The sequence below is a fragment of the Equus quagga genome, chromosome 1, assembly GCF_021613505.1.
Source record: "Equus quagga isolate Etosha38 chromosome 1, UCLA_HA_Equagga_1.0, whole genome shotgun sequence".
Classification (NCBI taxonomy): domain Eukaryota; kingdom Metazoa; phylum Chordata; class Mammalia; order Perissodactyla; family Equidae; genus Equus; species Equus quagga.
Genome location: NC_060267.1, coordinates 43,464,565 through 43,480,177, shown reverse-complemented (window position 1 = coordinate 43,480,177; position 15,613 = coordinate 43,464,565). Strand labels below are relative to the sequence as shown.

General features: G+C 38.9%; 1 protein-coding gene across 1 annotated transcript in view; it reads right to left on the bottom strand.

Annotated features, from left to right (window-relative positions):
* Positions 1-9,929: 9,929 nt before the first annotated feature.
* Positions 9,930-15,613, bottom strand: part of GUCY2C (guanylate cyclase 2C) — a 73,878-nt gene continuing 68,194 nt past the window's right edge. The window contains exons 24-27 of the mRNA XM_046676087.1: positions 14,809-14,907; positions 13,258-13,352; positions 11,604-11,680; positions 9,930-10,571 (exon numbers count right to left, since the gene is read on the bottom strand). Coding sequence (XP_046532043.1) covers positions 10,397-10,571; positions 11,604-11,680; positions 13,258-13,352; positions 14,809-14,907 — 446 coding nt within the window. The 3' untranslated portion in view covers positions 9,930-10,396. The remainder of the gene's footprint in view (positions 10,572-11,603; positions 11,681-13,257; positions 13,353-14,808; positions 14,908-15,613) is intronic.

Below are 15,613 nucleotides of genomic sequence, written 5' to 3'. Positions count from 1 at the left end.
GTTATTTTTTCCTTCTATAAGCGAATCTCATTTTGTACACATGGGGAACATTTCATTTTAAAGAAATTTTGTTTGGAATCTTTTGAAAACATAGTAGTCCCCAATTTTTATGGAAAAACATTTTTCTTAAAAATAATCTAGGTAAGGGGCTGGCCCCGTGGCCGAGTGGTTAAGTACGCGCGCTCCGCTGCAGGCGGCCCAGTGTTTCGTTAGTTCGAATCCTGGGCGCGGACATGGCACTGCTCATCAGACCACGCTGAGGCAGCGTCCCACATGCCACAACTAGAAGAACCCACAACGAAGAATACACAACTATGTACCGGGGGGCTTTGGGGAGAAAAAGGAAAAAATAAAATCTTAAAAAAAAAAAAATAATAATAATCTAGGTAATTCATGCACATGGTTAAAAAAATACAATTAGTGTTCTAACAAGAAGCAGTCACCTGACCTACGCTCCTCTTCCCCAGTCCGTGTCTCTGGGGTTGTCCCTTTTTACTATTCCTGCCTTTAGGTCTTCTGAAGGTTGTTGCCATGAATCGAAATGACATGCCTATACTATTGCTTCTTGTTTTACCAACTCAGACAGTATCTGACTTTCTGCTAGGATGGATTAAGAGTCAGCCCACCTACAGCCCTCTCTGTCTCCTTCTCTCACCTCCTTCCAACGTCAATGGTATCAGTGTCTCTATCGGTCATCTCTGTAACTAAAAAAATAATTCATTTCTTAGTCCTTTAGCCTAAGATAGAGTTAGAAGCTAATTCTCTTAGGGTCTCACTAGTCCCTCCAACTTTTTTCTAAAACTAGTTAAGTATTTTTTGGAATGTCCCTCAATTTGAGCTTGTCTGATGTTTCCTCACGATTAGTTTGAGTTATGCATTTTAGGGAAGAATATCACAGAGGTGAGAAGACCCTCTCAGGACATCATATCAGGGAGTATATGATATTAGTATGTCTTATTACTGGTGAAGTTAGGCTTAATCATCCAGTTAAGATGGTCTCTGAGGCTTCACTTTAAATTACTATTTTTATTTTGTAGTAATAAATATTTGAGGGGGAAATATTTTGAAACTATGCAAATATCCTGATTCTCTGTAAACTTTCACCCACTAATTTTAGCATTAATTGGTGGATCTTGCCTGTAACAATTATCATTCTGGTGTTCTAATAGTCATTTTCATTTTCCTTTATTTCTTCTACATTTATTAGTTGGATTCTCCTGTAAGAAAGAGCTGTCTCTTTTCTATCATTAACTTATATATTTAATCACTTATTTATATCAGTATGGAATCATGGATAGTTACTTTATTCTTGAGTTATAAACTAGTACTCATTATTTCTTCTGTTGCTAAGTTTCTCCCAGCTTTGACCACTGGGAGTTCTTTCAGGTTGGTTTTTGGGTCATTTTGACATGCCCCCAACTTTTTTTTTTTTAAAGATTTTATTTTTTCCTTTTTCTCCCCAAAGTCCCCCCGGTACATAGTTGTATATTCTTTGTTGTGGGTCCTTTCTAGTTGTGGCATATGGGATGCAGCCTTGGCATGGTCTGACTAGCAGTGCCATGTCCGTGCCAGGATTCGAACCAACGAAACACTGGGCTGCCTGCAGCAGAACCCACGAACTTAACCACTAGGCCACCGGGTCAGTCCCCAACTTTTTTTTTTGAACACTTTATTACTTTATGGCAACACAAGATGCTCCAGGCTTATTTTGTATTTTCCCTGCCCTAGTCTTGAAATCAACCACTTCTTCACAGAACCCTGGTTCTTTTCAAGAATGGTATTTAGAAACCACTATGTGGACACTAGTTGCGTTCATTGCTATTGGGGGTGTCGTTACTTCTTGGTCCTCTCAGTGAGTTAGCATATAGACACATATACATTTACCTATCTAGCTATCATCTATCTGTGTATCTATCTGTTTTAAAAATCAACATGACGCATAGTGATCCCTCTGATCCAATCCAGCTCTTCAAGATTGATTCTAGCATTTTGTCTTTGCTTAAGTAGAACTTCTTTCTCTGAATGAGAAACCTGTTGTTCATATCCAAAATATATTTACTTATTTACTCAACCTTAGTATACATTTAAAGTAGTTTCAGAATATCTAATCCACACTCTTCTGAGGAACAAATTGACCAGACTTCAATGTTTTATATAATCTTCTGTTTTTAACCTTACAGTATCCACTCAAAATACTGTTCTCCAAAGTTACTTAGGTCAGCTCCTTTCTCCACCACCCACTTCAGTGAAGTTCTGTCATTCTGTATAACACAGTTAGATTTATTTGTCACACTCCATATTCCATCTTGTCTTCCATTTACAACTGGTTGCTTTTTAAAAAACTGCTTACAGCAAAAGTCTTCCTTTGTGGTACCCAGTTCTAAGGTTTTGACAAATGTGTAAAGTCATCTATTTACCACCATAGCACCATACAGGAGAGTTACATCATCCCCACAATTTATTTGTTTTGTCCCTTTGCAGTCAAATCCTCCCACTACACAACTCTTGGCAGCTACTGATCTGGTTTCCATCCCTATAATTTTTCCTTTGCCAGAATATCATATAAATGAAATCATATAATAGTCTTTTGGGTCTGGCTTCTTTCACTTAGAAAATTGCATTTAAGATTCACTCATGTTGTCAAGTGAAACAATAGGTCATTATTTTTTATTGCTGAGTAACATTCCACTGTATGGATGCTCCATAATTCTTTTATCAATCTGCCTGTTGAAAAAAATCTCAGTTGTTTCCAGTTTTGGTCCTTATGAATAAAGCTGATAAAAACATCCAGGAACATGTATTTGTGTGAACATAGTTTATGTCTCACTTGGATGATTATATGGGATGGGATTGTTGGATCCTCTGGTAAATGTATGTTTAACCTTATAAAAAACTGCCAAGCCACTTTCCAAAGTTTCTGTACCGTTTGACATTTCTGCCAACAATGTGTGAGGGTTTCATTTCTTCTTCTGTATCCTCATCAGCACTTGTTAGATTTCTAATTTTAGCCATTTTAATGTGCATAGTATTATTTCATTGCAGCTTTAATTACATTTTACTAATGACTAGCAATGTTGAATATCTTTTTATGTGCTTTTCTTGCATATATATATCTCCTTTGATAAAGGGTCAAAAAGAAAGCCAAAACAGAGTGGCAATTTTCTAAATCTGTGCTATCCCACAGGAAACTGCAAACAAGAAGGTAAACACATGAGTGGTTTTAGAGCAGTTAAAAATAGGAAAGCATTTCATTTTGCCTTTATATATTTTATTTGCAGTACTTCTCATTTCTTTGTGAAGATCCAAATTTCTATCTGGTATCATCTATCTTCTGCCGGGAGAACTTCATTTAACATTTATTGTAGAGTAGATCTGCTGGTAATAAGCTCTTACACTCTTTTTTGGAGAAAGTCTTTATTTTTTCTTCCTTTTTCAAACACATTTTTGCTGAGTATAGCATTCTATTTTTCCCCTTTCAGCTCTTTACAGATGTCATTCCATTGTCTTTTAGTTTGCACAGTTTCATAAGAGGAGTTGGCTGTAATTCTCCATCTTTGCTCCTCTGTGTGCAGTGTATCCTTTTTCCCTGCTCTGGTTGCCTTCATAATTTTTTTTTCAAGTTTGAATATAATACACCTAGATATGGTTTTGGGTATTTATCCTGATTGGTGTTCTCTCAGATTACTGGATCTGTGGTTTGATGTCTGTCATTACTTTTGGTAAATTCACAGCCATTATTTTTTCAAATATTTTTTTCTGTTTCACTGTCTCTAATTTCTGGGATTGTGATTACATACATATGAGACCATTTGATATTATCCTGTAGCTCTTAGTAGCTCTCTTTTGTTTTAATAACTTCTTTTTCTCTTTGATTAATTTGCATATTTTCTTTAATTTTTAGAATTTCTTTGCGTAATTAATTTGTTTACTTTGCATAATATTCCTGGAGATAGTGTTATCTTCAAGGACACTGATTCTTTCATTAGCAGTCTGGAGTCTAGTGATGAGCCATTGATGGCATTCTTAATTCTGTTACTATAATTCTTATCTGTAGTATTTTCATTTGATTTTTTTCCTATAGTTTCCAACTCTAGCTGAATTGCCCATCTCAACTTGCACGTTGTCCATGTTTTCCTTCAGAGCTTTTAACATATTACTTACAGTTGTCTAAAATTCCCAATTAGATAGTTTCAAAATGTATGTCATGTCTGTATCTGGTTGTCTTTGGGAGTGTGAAGACTCTCTTGCTCTCACACTATCTTTTCCTTTCTTTGTAAAAAAAAATGTCTCCCAGTTTCTGGCATTCTACAGTGGTGCTTAACGGTTAGTAGTAACTAGTGATACGTGACTATTGAGCACTTTTAATGTGACTAGTTTGGATTGAGGTGTTCTGTAACTGTAAAATATGCACTTCTTTTAAAGACATAAAAATGAAAAATATTTAATAATTTTATTGATTTCATGCTGAAATGATAATACTTTGAAAATACTGGTTTACTTAAATATATTATTAAAATAATTTGCCTGTTTCTTTTTACTTTTTAAAAATGTGACTACTAGAACACTTAAATTACATACAAGAAAAGAGACCTAAATAAATGACAAGACCTATTGTGTTCATGGATTGGAAAACTTAACACAGTGAAGATGTCAATTCTCCCCAAATTGATATGTTGGTTTGATATAAATGATATCAAAATCCCATCAAGTTTTATTGTAGCTATAGACAAGCGTGTGCTAAAATTTGTAAGGAAAGGCAAAAGAACTATAATAGCTGAATGAGTTTACAAAAGAAGAATAAAGTGGGATGAAGCATTCTGCCTGATTTTAAGATTTACTATATAGCTACAATAATCAAGACTATGTGGCACTGGAGGAGGGATGGACACATAGATCAATGGCATAAATAGAGAACCCAGAAACAGAGTCACTCAGGTATAGTCAACCGATTTTGACAAAGTTGCAAAAACAATTCTGGTGATCTGTTGGTGGTCAAAAAATGCTGGGCCTGGCTTATCTTCTTTTGTTGGGTGGAGGGATCTCTGCTACCATGTTGTTCTGCCCTAACAAGTCTGTCTTCCTCTTTCCATCTTTCTGATTTCTCCTTTAATTGTTTCTTGTGTTATAGCATGAATTTATAGTTATTCGTAGAGGGGAAGATCAGGGAGAAATGAGTCTATGTCATCTTGTCTGGACCAGAAGTCCTCTGTGTACTATTTCTACAACAGCATATGAATCTATTATTTTTCAAAATAAAAGTTAGGAAATGTACATATATGGCTGACATTATATTTCCATTTGACTGCATTGAGTGTGTTCATTGAATGGTTAACGAAACTCATAGCTGAGCCTTTTGAAATCACTAGGGTGATTACTGCCTTCCCCTGCCTCCTTCCTCTGCTTTGCTTCTCACATCTCCTTCCAGTAGGATATTATGTTGTAGACCTAGAAATATCATGTCAGCACACTTTCTATTTTCTCTGCCATGCTGAGGTTTTCAAAACATTTACAAGTTCATTTCCTGCTTCTTCATGGCCTAACCCATAGGTAACCCACCTAACCCAGAGGTAACCCACCTAACCCATAGGTAACAGACCAGCCTTTTAGGATAGTGATATGAACCTTGCAGGTAGTATCTTTCTGCTTGAGGTCTGAAGAAGGAAGCGCTGGCTCAAAGTTTCCCTCTTATTTTGTTCCACATGTCAGTTTTTGAACAAGTATGAATCATATTTTGCAGTTTAAAACTTTGAGCATTTCTTGTTTCTTCAGAAAGAGAGTTTTGTCCTCTATAGTTTATTTTCATTGTTTTCTAAAGGATTACAGGAAAAGAGAATAGGGCAAAACTCCTTTTCTCATTTTTTTTAAGTTCTGATTCACTTTTTTTATACTGTATATCTAGTACTAAACAGATAAAACACACAGCTAATTGATTTAGTTGTGTTATTGCTTTAATATTTTTTAAGCCAGACTTGTGTGTTTTAAAGAGGAGTATATATCCAAAGGAATAAAAAAGTTGATTCTAGGGCCAGCCCTGGTTGCCTAGTGGTTAAGTTTGGCACGCTCTGCTTCAGCGGCCTGTGATCTGTTCCTGGGTGCGGACTTATGCCACTTGTCTATCATTGGCCATGCTGTGATGGTGACTAACATACAAAACAGAGGAAGATTGGCAACAGACGTTAGCTCAGGGGGAATCTTCCTCAGCAGAAAAAAAAAAAAATTGACTCCAGGATTTCCTGTCTTCTTAAATTTATTTCTTGTTTTTACAGAGTACTTCCTTTGGAACTTCTTTTACATAGAACTCACTGTTGATAAACTTTCTGAGCTCTTGCATGTATGAAAATAATTCTTTCTTTATAGGCATATTTCTTCAGAGGTGTGAAGCTATTGATAAATGTTCTTTCTACATTTAGTGTTTTTGGTGAAAAATCTAATGCCAATCTAATTCTTGCCACTTTGTATTTTTTTCTTTGTCTGAAAATTTTTAGAATGTTTCACAGTTTCACTACCTGTGTCTATGTGTGGGTCTGTTTTATTTTTAAATTCACCTCTGGGTGACATTTTTTTTCCCAATTCTGAATATTTCTCCTCCTATTTTTTGTCTATTGCCGCTGTTTTCCCCTTCTGGAACACTTCATTTATACAATATTGGAACATCTTGATCTGTCCTACATCTCTTATAAGTTATATATATCTATTCTTCATCTCTGTCCTGGAAACACTCTCAACTTTAATTTTGTCTTCATAACTCTCTCCTCAGCTGGGTTTGCTTTTCTCTTCAATTTATTTACTGCATTTAAAAAATTTCAATGCTTAAAATTTAAATTACCAAAATCACTGCATATCTTTTATTTAATAGATGCAATATCCACTCATATTTATCTTGGAATATTAGATACACATAGTTTAAAGCTCTTTCTATTTGCCTTATTAACTTCTGTTAATTCTCTTTTGAGATTGGTATCTCTCTTTCATTTCCCCCCAAATTAGCTGTTCTTGGTTCTTTGTATTTGAGATTTCTAATTAGCGTGTCTGCGAGTTCTATGTATGTTTTTCTTCATAGCCGGGATTGTGAGGATGGGCAGATAAGTTGCTACATGGGGAATGTCAGTAAATTTCTGGACCTGGAGCTCCCTGATTCTTTCTGAACATGATTAGATATCCAAATGCCTACAGGCGTGATTCCCATCTGGGAAGAGACGCCTTTGACATCTTCTGCTGGGAAGGAGAAGGCAGGGGCCAAAACAACTGGCTGCTACAACTGGATCCCAACTAGTAACTTTGACAGTTACACTAAGATTCTCTCTTGCCCCTTTGTCTACTCTCTCTGGGCTTGGAGCACCTCCAAGAACCTTTTCCATTAGTCCTCTTCCATGATTGTTTTGGGCTACTATTGCGTCATTTAGTCTGATCCCATCTTCTTTCTGTCTTTTAGGTGTTCCTCATAGTTTCTGGCCCACTCAAGTCATTCTTTCCTGTTTCCCAATATTTTATATAATTAGTTTTTCTGTCATTCTGGGGGTTTAAGGTGAGAGAGAGAGATTAGAACTTGTGTCAAATGTGGCATCGTAATCTAGTCTCATCATTGATATAATCAGAGCTGGAATTTCAATGTATTATTCTCCACACCTAAATTCTCCTTCAGGAGACTGCCTTTATAAAGTATCTCCAGCAAATATTGAACCTTAATCTAATAATCCTCTAGCTCTTGCTACCAGATTCCAGGAAATATGGAAAATAGAAGAACAAATGAAACACAGCCATAAGTAATCAATCAGCTAAATTCCATGTGTGACCTACCATGTAGGGAAAATGACAGTTTCTTCAACAAATAAATGTCATAGAAGAAAAAGTGTGTATGGGTAAACTAGTATATGCTAAAAGAGACTAGAGTGATATTTCAACCACATGCAACTGATGGACCTTTTTTATTTGAACAAACTAAATGAGAAAAAAAAACAACCAGAGAAATTTTTAATAAATATGGACTTGTCACTAGTTGATTAAGGAATTATCATTAATTTCATTTGGTGTGATAATGGCATTTTGGTTATGTTTTTAAAAACCCTTATCTGCTAGAGCGAGGGTGAGCAAACTACATCCCACCATCTATTTTTGTAAATAAAGTTTTATTGGGACACAGCACACCCGTTTGCTTAATTATTGTCCATGCTGGTTCATTCACTACAACAGCAGAGGTGAATAGTTGCAACAGAGACAGCCTGGCTCAGAAAGCCTAAAATATTTACTATCCTGCCCTTACAGAAAAAGTTTGTCAATCCTGTGTTAAAAAGATGTGTTGAGGTTTCAAAGGTGAAAGATATGATATTTGGAATTTCCTTTAAAATAATCTGGCAAAACAAACAAGGTTGGTGGAAGATAGATGAAACAAGGTTGGGAAAATATTGATCATTCTTGAAACTGGTAATGACTTTATGGGGATTCATGAGCTAGTCCCTCTGCTTTTGTTTACATTTGAAGAATTCTATAATCAATTGTTAAAAATAAGCCATCTTATGTATCCTTCGTGCCCATGGAAGTCCTGGGTTTGCAATCTTTTAGTTCTGATTTAAAAAGCAGGTAGAGAGAGAAGGGAAAAGTTGAAGGTTAGAGGATATTTGTTGAGAACTTCTGAGTAACTGACACTCTGCTTGGTGCTTGACAAATTTCTTTTAAAAAAAAATCTTTGTAACAACTCTTTGATGTGGATATTGTGACTCATGATTTACTGATGAAACACCAGAGGCTTGGAGACATTAACTAATTTATAGCTAGGAAACAGCAGTGCCGGAATTTGACCCTCACCTGGGTCTCATTCTTAGTCACTGTTATCACTGGGATCACATGTCCACATTGCTAAGTGGGCAAGCTGAGGCCACACGTCTATTTAAAGGTCAATAAATGTTTCACAATCATGTTGATTCTGTAATTGAAGACAAATCCTGGAGCCTTCAATTGAGAAGTTGTTTCATCAATGCCCCATTAACATTAAAGATGATTTTGAGTTTTTCTAGTCAGTGTTGGAGTTGCTATGTTTGCATGTTGTCAAGAATGCTGCTGGTTCCCACTTGCCATTTTACATTTCTCTCCTATAAGATTCAAAACTTGACAGAGACCATATTTCTATACCTCAAACACCAAATCCAGTTCCTGGAATAAGAGGAGATGCTCAATGTATGTTTACTGAATGAACGACCAAGAACTTTCACGTCACCATCTCATCCCCATGCAGAAAGTCTCCTTGTGCTGGACATCGAGGCAGAGACAGATTATAAACCTTCAGATTCCAAGTAAGGACTCTTGCTGCATGTTAAGTGCTCAATCTATAAATCAGGACATACTTTACTACTTTTTGATTTTCTGTTTTTCCAGGTGTTGGAGAAGACACAATATCTTTCTTAATCTCTGGAGGGGTTTCCACGGCAGTAGCCTTGGAGAGGAGCAATGTGTTTGGGGCAGTTGGTCTAGTTTGGAAGGTTAATGTCAGAAGTGTTATATGTGTATTCTTGCCTTTGTTGATTCTAGTCTACTCACCACCAGTTGACTTGTCATTTTCCTAGAGACTTCAAGCAAATGAGTCATGCTGGGATGACCTAAGAAGGGGCAGGAGATGGCTGCTGGATGGCAGGAGGAGATATTCGAAGAGTCTGAAGTACTGTGTCTTACAGGTAAACAGAATTTGACTTTCTCCCAGACCCAAGACAGCTGCAGGCCCTGCCTCTCACAGCAGAAGGCTAGACACAAAATCCCCTCGCGCAATACAGAAGGTTCTACCCCTGAGTGACAGTGCTAGGTTTGCCTTGCTTCAGTATGGGGAAATTAGTCAGATTTTCAGCGAGCACAAAATGATGGCTGGTGCATTCCAGGAAAATGGGTGGAATAGGTGGAAACACATACACACACTCAGTAAACCTCTAACTTTTATTTCTGCCTAATATATAGCATATTTTCTGCAAAAATTACGAGTTAAATATAATTTAATGGAGATAAGCTACTTAAAATACAATTGTGACAATTTAAAAAAATCTTATCATGAATACAGAATGAAAAAGAGCCAGTAAACACAACAAAACAAAAACAAAACAAATGAAATAAGAACAAAATCTCTTCAACTTCGACATGGTACATTCGTTCCTCTTCTTTCCTGGGTTGAAGCTCCCTGGAGCAACCGTTGAGATCAGATTCCAGAGTGAAAGGGAATTATCACACTGAGTGTGCACATCTGATTCACAGGAGCGAGTCTCCATTCCAGGCAGGGCAGCCAAGGCTAAGTGCAATGCATCTACGTCTTCCTCTGGTCCCCCGAGGTCTTAGGGAAACGATGCTTTTAGGACAGTTGAGGCCACTGCCTCAGTGCAGCTGTCCTTCATTTGCCTGAGTCCTTGGACCTCATTTATGTTTAAAAATGGGTGCTCTCCTGGTCTGTCGTGTCCAGTTGCAAGTATTCCAGAGTGCCCTTTTTGTAGCTGGCTATCCGAGTTGGTTTTCGGCTTCTTATCCCTGAGGCCTGTCTTTTCTGTAGAGAGTTGGCAATCATGTCCGAAAACTCTGCTTGCAGGCGTTGTTGATTCTCCCTGGAAAGAGAGTGGGGAGGGAAAATGGGACTTCTCAGCAATCCATACAGAGTATTCCTTGGCTCCAGTACAATCAGTTGATTTTACCAAATACTTATTGAATGCTTATTCTGTGCTCAACACAGGAGGTCCAGAGAATACAAAATGAGCCTTGCCTTTGATGAGCTTAAAGACCTGTCATCCCTGCTCTCTGTAGTTCTAGAAAAAGCAGAATATTTCAAGCAGAAAATTATATTTCAATTTCAAAGTGTAACAGGATGTGGCTAGAATTTGGAGGCGTGTTTAGGTTTACACGTGCCACTGCAGGGACTGAGAAAGAAGTCAGGACAATGCTAGGCCCCTGTAGCACAACCCTGAAAATTTGTTGGTCCCACACATTCCTAGGAGTGTATGCCTTGTGTGCGGAGGGCTCAGAATGGATGGAGGGCTTCAAGAGTTTGGAACCGATCTGGGGCACTCCTAGTAAGGGGCTTGTCACCTGTGCCCCAGAGAAGATCTGGGCTGTTCTGGCATCTCTACAGGCTGGCCATCTGTCTGGGTCCAGCATCTAGGAGTTTGCAAGACAGGGTTTCTCCACCATAGCAAAAGCCACAGCAACAGTCACACGACTGATTGCCGCAACAAATGTGCAACTGTTTGACCATCTAAGTCACCTTGAGGGGAACCGAAACCTGCTAGTTAGACCTGAAACCTTATCTTCCTCTTCTTAGGGAGAACACAAACCCCATGTGGAGACCCAGAACTGCAGTGGCCCTGCCTCCAGCATGCTCTACTCTTGTCGGAACCAGACGTGCAGAAGGTGAGCCCTCAACGACTTTCTGTTCTCCTGAGCATGCCTGGAACACCCAATTCTTAGCAGCCAGAGAAGAGAGGCTTCTAATCTTCTCATGTATGTAGTCCCTGGCCTTGTATTCAACACATCATTGCCACTAGCAAAGCACTTGCCAACAATTAAATTGACTATATGTAGCACATCTTACAAAGCCAAGACCTCCACTCCCCTGTCCTTTCCGGCCACACCCAGCATCTTACACAGTAGGAGGAGTTGGCAGGTTGTACTCCTGCTCCTTCACTCCGGTCAGCCAGTAGGTGGTCTCAGTTCCTCTTCCCTAGTGAGACAAGAAATGTGTGTATCATAGAGGCCAACAAGACAGTTCAATTCTAGCCCACTGTTCTGACAAGTATATGTTCCCAGGGGACATTTGACCTCCACGTTTCTCATCAGTGCCTGTATTTCAGTAAGCACATGTTCCCAACATGACTTACATTATCTCTAGACAGATCTTTACTTCCAAGTGCCTTTTTAAAAATAAGTCTCTTATTCACTAGACACATTTTTTCCAAGTAGAGTTTTCTTTTTTTCCAAAAGGTATTTCAAAATATCATTATAGCAACATCACAAGAATTCTAAATTAAGAAAAAATTCATCTACAATCCTGCTACACCCACAAATTCAACCAGCTTCCATCATCCACATTTTCTTCTAGCCCTTTGTGCCACAAAATTTTGCCTCAAAACTTTTGCCAGTTTCCCTATGTTAAGTATGTACATTATAAACACGTGGGCATCATAATAAACATTCATTAACTGACATTTGTTAGGCCCATCTGGAGTCTATAAAATCAATAGAAACTTATTGGAAATCCTGATTTTGCTAGAGCTTGTATTTGAAAAGGAGACTGGATGGTTATATATTTAAAAATCATTCATTTTAAAAAATAGTGGTTTGCTGGCTGTGTTTGGGTGACAGTAATCCATAAACCACTTCTATTTTGGGGGAATTGCTCTGTGCATAAAATGCACTTATGGAGGACTCTGAAAATGAGTGTGATGTTAGGATACTTCCACATAAAAAGAGGCTTTCCCAATTTCAATCACAGCGTAAAGGCTAGAAGTCCCGCAGCTACTGGAGACAGATAGTCTTATAGTCAATAGTTGGCTTCAGACCAATTGTGAAAAGATTGTAATGATCTTTGAAAAGCAGGCTGAGAGCTAATTGGAGACATTTGGTGGCTCCAGAGGGCAGCTGTTCTAAATATGAGGAACACATGGAGAGTCTAGAGTAGCGATTCTCAAACTTCAGTGTGCAACACAATCACTTCGAATACTTTTCGAAAATATAGATTCCTGATCTACACTCACAGAGAGTCTTACTCAGTAGGCCTGGTGGAGACTAGGCGTCTGCTTTTTAACAAGGACCCAGATGATGCTGAATCAGAAGTCGGAGGCTACATCTTGTGACTGTCTGGTTCAGAGCTTCAGAGCAGTAAAGTGAGTGGCAAGGGAGAATAGCAGCATCTTGCAGTAGGAGCAAGGAAGTAAGTGAGGAGATGGGGCTTTGACTTAAGTTAAATATGTCCTGGACCAGAGTGTAGCTTCTTGAGTTTGGAGGAGGAATTTTAGACAAAACTTGGATCTATGTGGAAGAAATGGTGGCAGCATTTTATAGCATCTTAGTCATAGTTCAAAATATCAAAAGGGCTCTTTGGAGTAAAGGAAAGTTCTGGCTTTACATTCTTTGGTGGTGGCTTCTCCTAGTGGATGATCATTGTGGGGAGTACAGAAAAGCCTTGTTCATCTCTGTGCTCCTCATCATTATTGACCATTGGATGTACAGTCTCAAAGACAGCGGCCCGCAGGTGTCACTGAGCGCTATTTCTGGGTAGTTTCTCTGTGGTTCCCTTACCTTTAAGTATGTTTCTCCTCTCACTTCATACAGGAACTGGCACTCAGTTCTCTTGAGGATGGAGATTGTGGAGCCGCTCACATGAATTCTCAAGGCTGGAAGTGGAAAATAGATTAATGAAAATCTCGTCCATTTTTAAATCTATCATATGGCCACATTTGTTTCCCCCTGATTCAGGACATTTATTATAGGTGTCCTTGACAGCTTACATATTTTAGTGAAAGAACACTTAAAAATACAATTGGGCAGATAAGAAATATGACCACACATGGGAAGAGGGTCTGGCAGTGTTTTACAGGGTCCTGAGTGAAGGGGCTCCCCAGGGTGTGCCCTATAAATTCTCATCCCAGCTCAGGGTGGTAGGCCCTGGGCATGGTTTTGCATTTAGTTTGTGGTACTGAGCTTGAGAGTTGGAATTTGGTTTTAGGTCCACGTATAAAAGTTCTAACGAGTAGCGTAAGTGTTGGTGGCAAGGTAGAGATTCAGTAGAGAGTTATAGGGTCCTGATTTTCTCACATTTTACTCTTTTGGGATACTGTTATCCTTGTGACAAACAGGTGGTGAGGCGTTCCCATTCCTAGGTGCATTGCTGTATAGCACCTTTTCCACTATGGGTGCCACAGACAATAACAATAGGAAGAATGATGACAACCCCAAATTGTATGACTACCACGGTCAGAGGATTGCTAAATGCTTAACAAATATCATCTCAACTCCCTCCAGAAACCCTTCCGGCAAGGTTGGTCAACACCCCATTCTCGATTTATATCTTCAACTTTCTAATGCCTAGAAAGATGAAGTAACTTTCACCCCAACTTATACAGACAACGATTAGCATAGTTATGATTTTGCCCCAAGTCTGTCTGATCCCAACCTTATCCTTTCCTTTGTATCATGATTCTCCAGTATAAACCAGTATCAGGTTGTCAGTAGACCACCAAAATACCATTCCACCACTTGTGTTTTGTAAGCTCCACTCGCTCTACCAATGTTTGCTTTCTCTCTTGTATAGATTTCTATGACTATCACTGTCATCAATACTTACTGAGCATCTGCCACATGTAGCACCTGGAGGCCCTACCTTGTCAGGCAAATGTGTTATAGGCTTTTGCATATAACAAATACTTATACTTTTCTTTACTAAAACTATCCTCAGGAAAACCAAATAAAAGAGGAACAGGAAAGTGAACTAGGGTGTATACTCCATATCTAGGACACTGAGTTTTCTTATAATTTACACGAATCTTTGCTAAATTTCATGACTACCCCAGGTAGAGCACTCCAGAATGCACTGCAAATGAACCCAAGCCAATAGAAACAGACTAAAACTTAGCAAAAAAGGAAGCATAAAATAGTGATCAGCAAATGGTAACAAGCAAAGCCAATTTAGCTAGGACAGACTGCCACAGGCTCACGCTCGGTCACTGTGAGGGGCTGTTCTTCATCTCACGGGCACGTTGTGTCTCCTCATTGTACATTTTAGCCTACAGTTCCCCTCTGCTGGAAGACACAATTTTTGTCCTCCAGCAGAAAAACAATCTCCCCTCTTACGGAGGCCAGTGGATTCCATCCTCGAGGCTGTGTTGACAGTATCTCCAAACAGGCAATAACGAGGCATCTTGATCCCCACGACCCCAGCCGCACAGGGACCTGAATGGACAGAAAGCAGGAAGTGAAGGTCACAGAAATCGCAGAGTGGAGTTAAGGCGGGGAAACCTCTTCTCAGGGTCACATGCTGAATGCTTCATTTCATGGAGAAGTGACTGAGGACATGAAAAGCGAGCTGTGACTTCCGCGTTTAATGAATGTATTCAACAAGGGGGTATCATTATTCAATCTCTGCTTTCAGAAAGCATTTTGCTTTAGGACAGAAAAGTACATTTACATTAAACAAGAACGCCTCCAGAGATCCAGGCTGCAAAGGGGGGAAATCCTTCTCAATATTTTAAAATAAGCTCTCAGGAAGGATAAAGATTATCTCATTGCTTGCTTACAGTGGCAAGCCACACAACCCTGAGCTCTGAACTGCTGAAGGGCACGGTGTACTCAAAGCTCTCCATGGCCCGAGTTCGTTTCATTTTATTTTTATTTTAGTCAGAGTAGCATTTCTGGGATTGGTGGCACAATGATGGAAGACTCAGCAGACAAGGCCTTGGCATAACCCTCTCTGAGTATTTCATGCACCATGTGAAGGCAGTGGGATGGGGGAACTGTGGCACAAGAACATTCTGAGAAGAACAAAAGCCAAAGCAAGACCATGCATCATAGCATATTAGGTCAAGAGGAATGGTTGTTCAATCAGGTATTTGGATGGAATGAATGAACACAAGGAGCTAAAGATTTTAGAAGTTAAAAA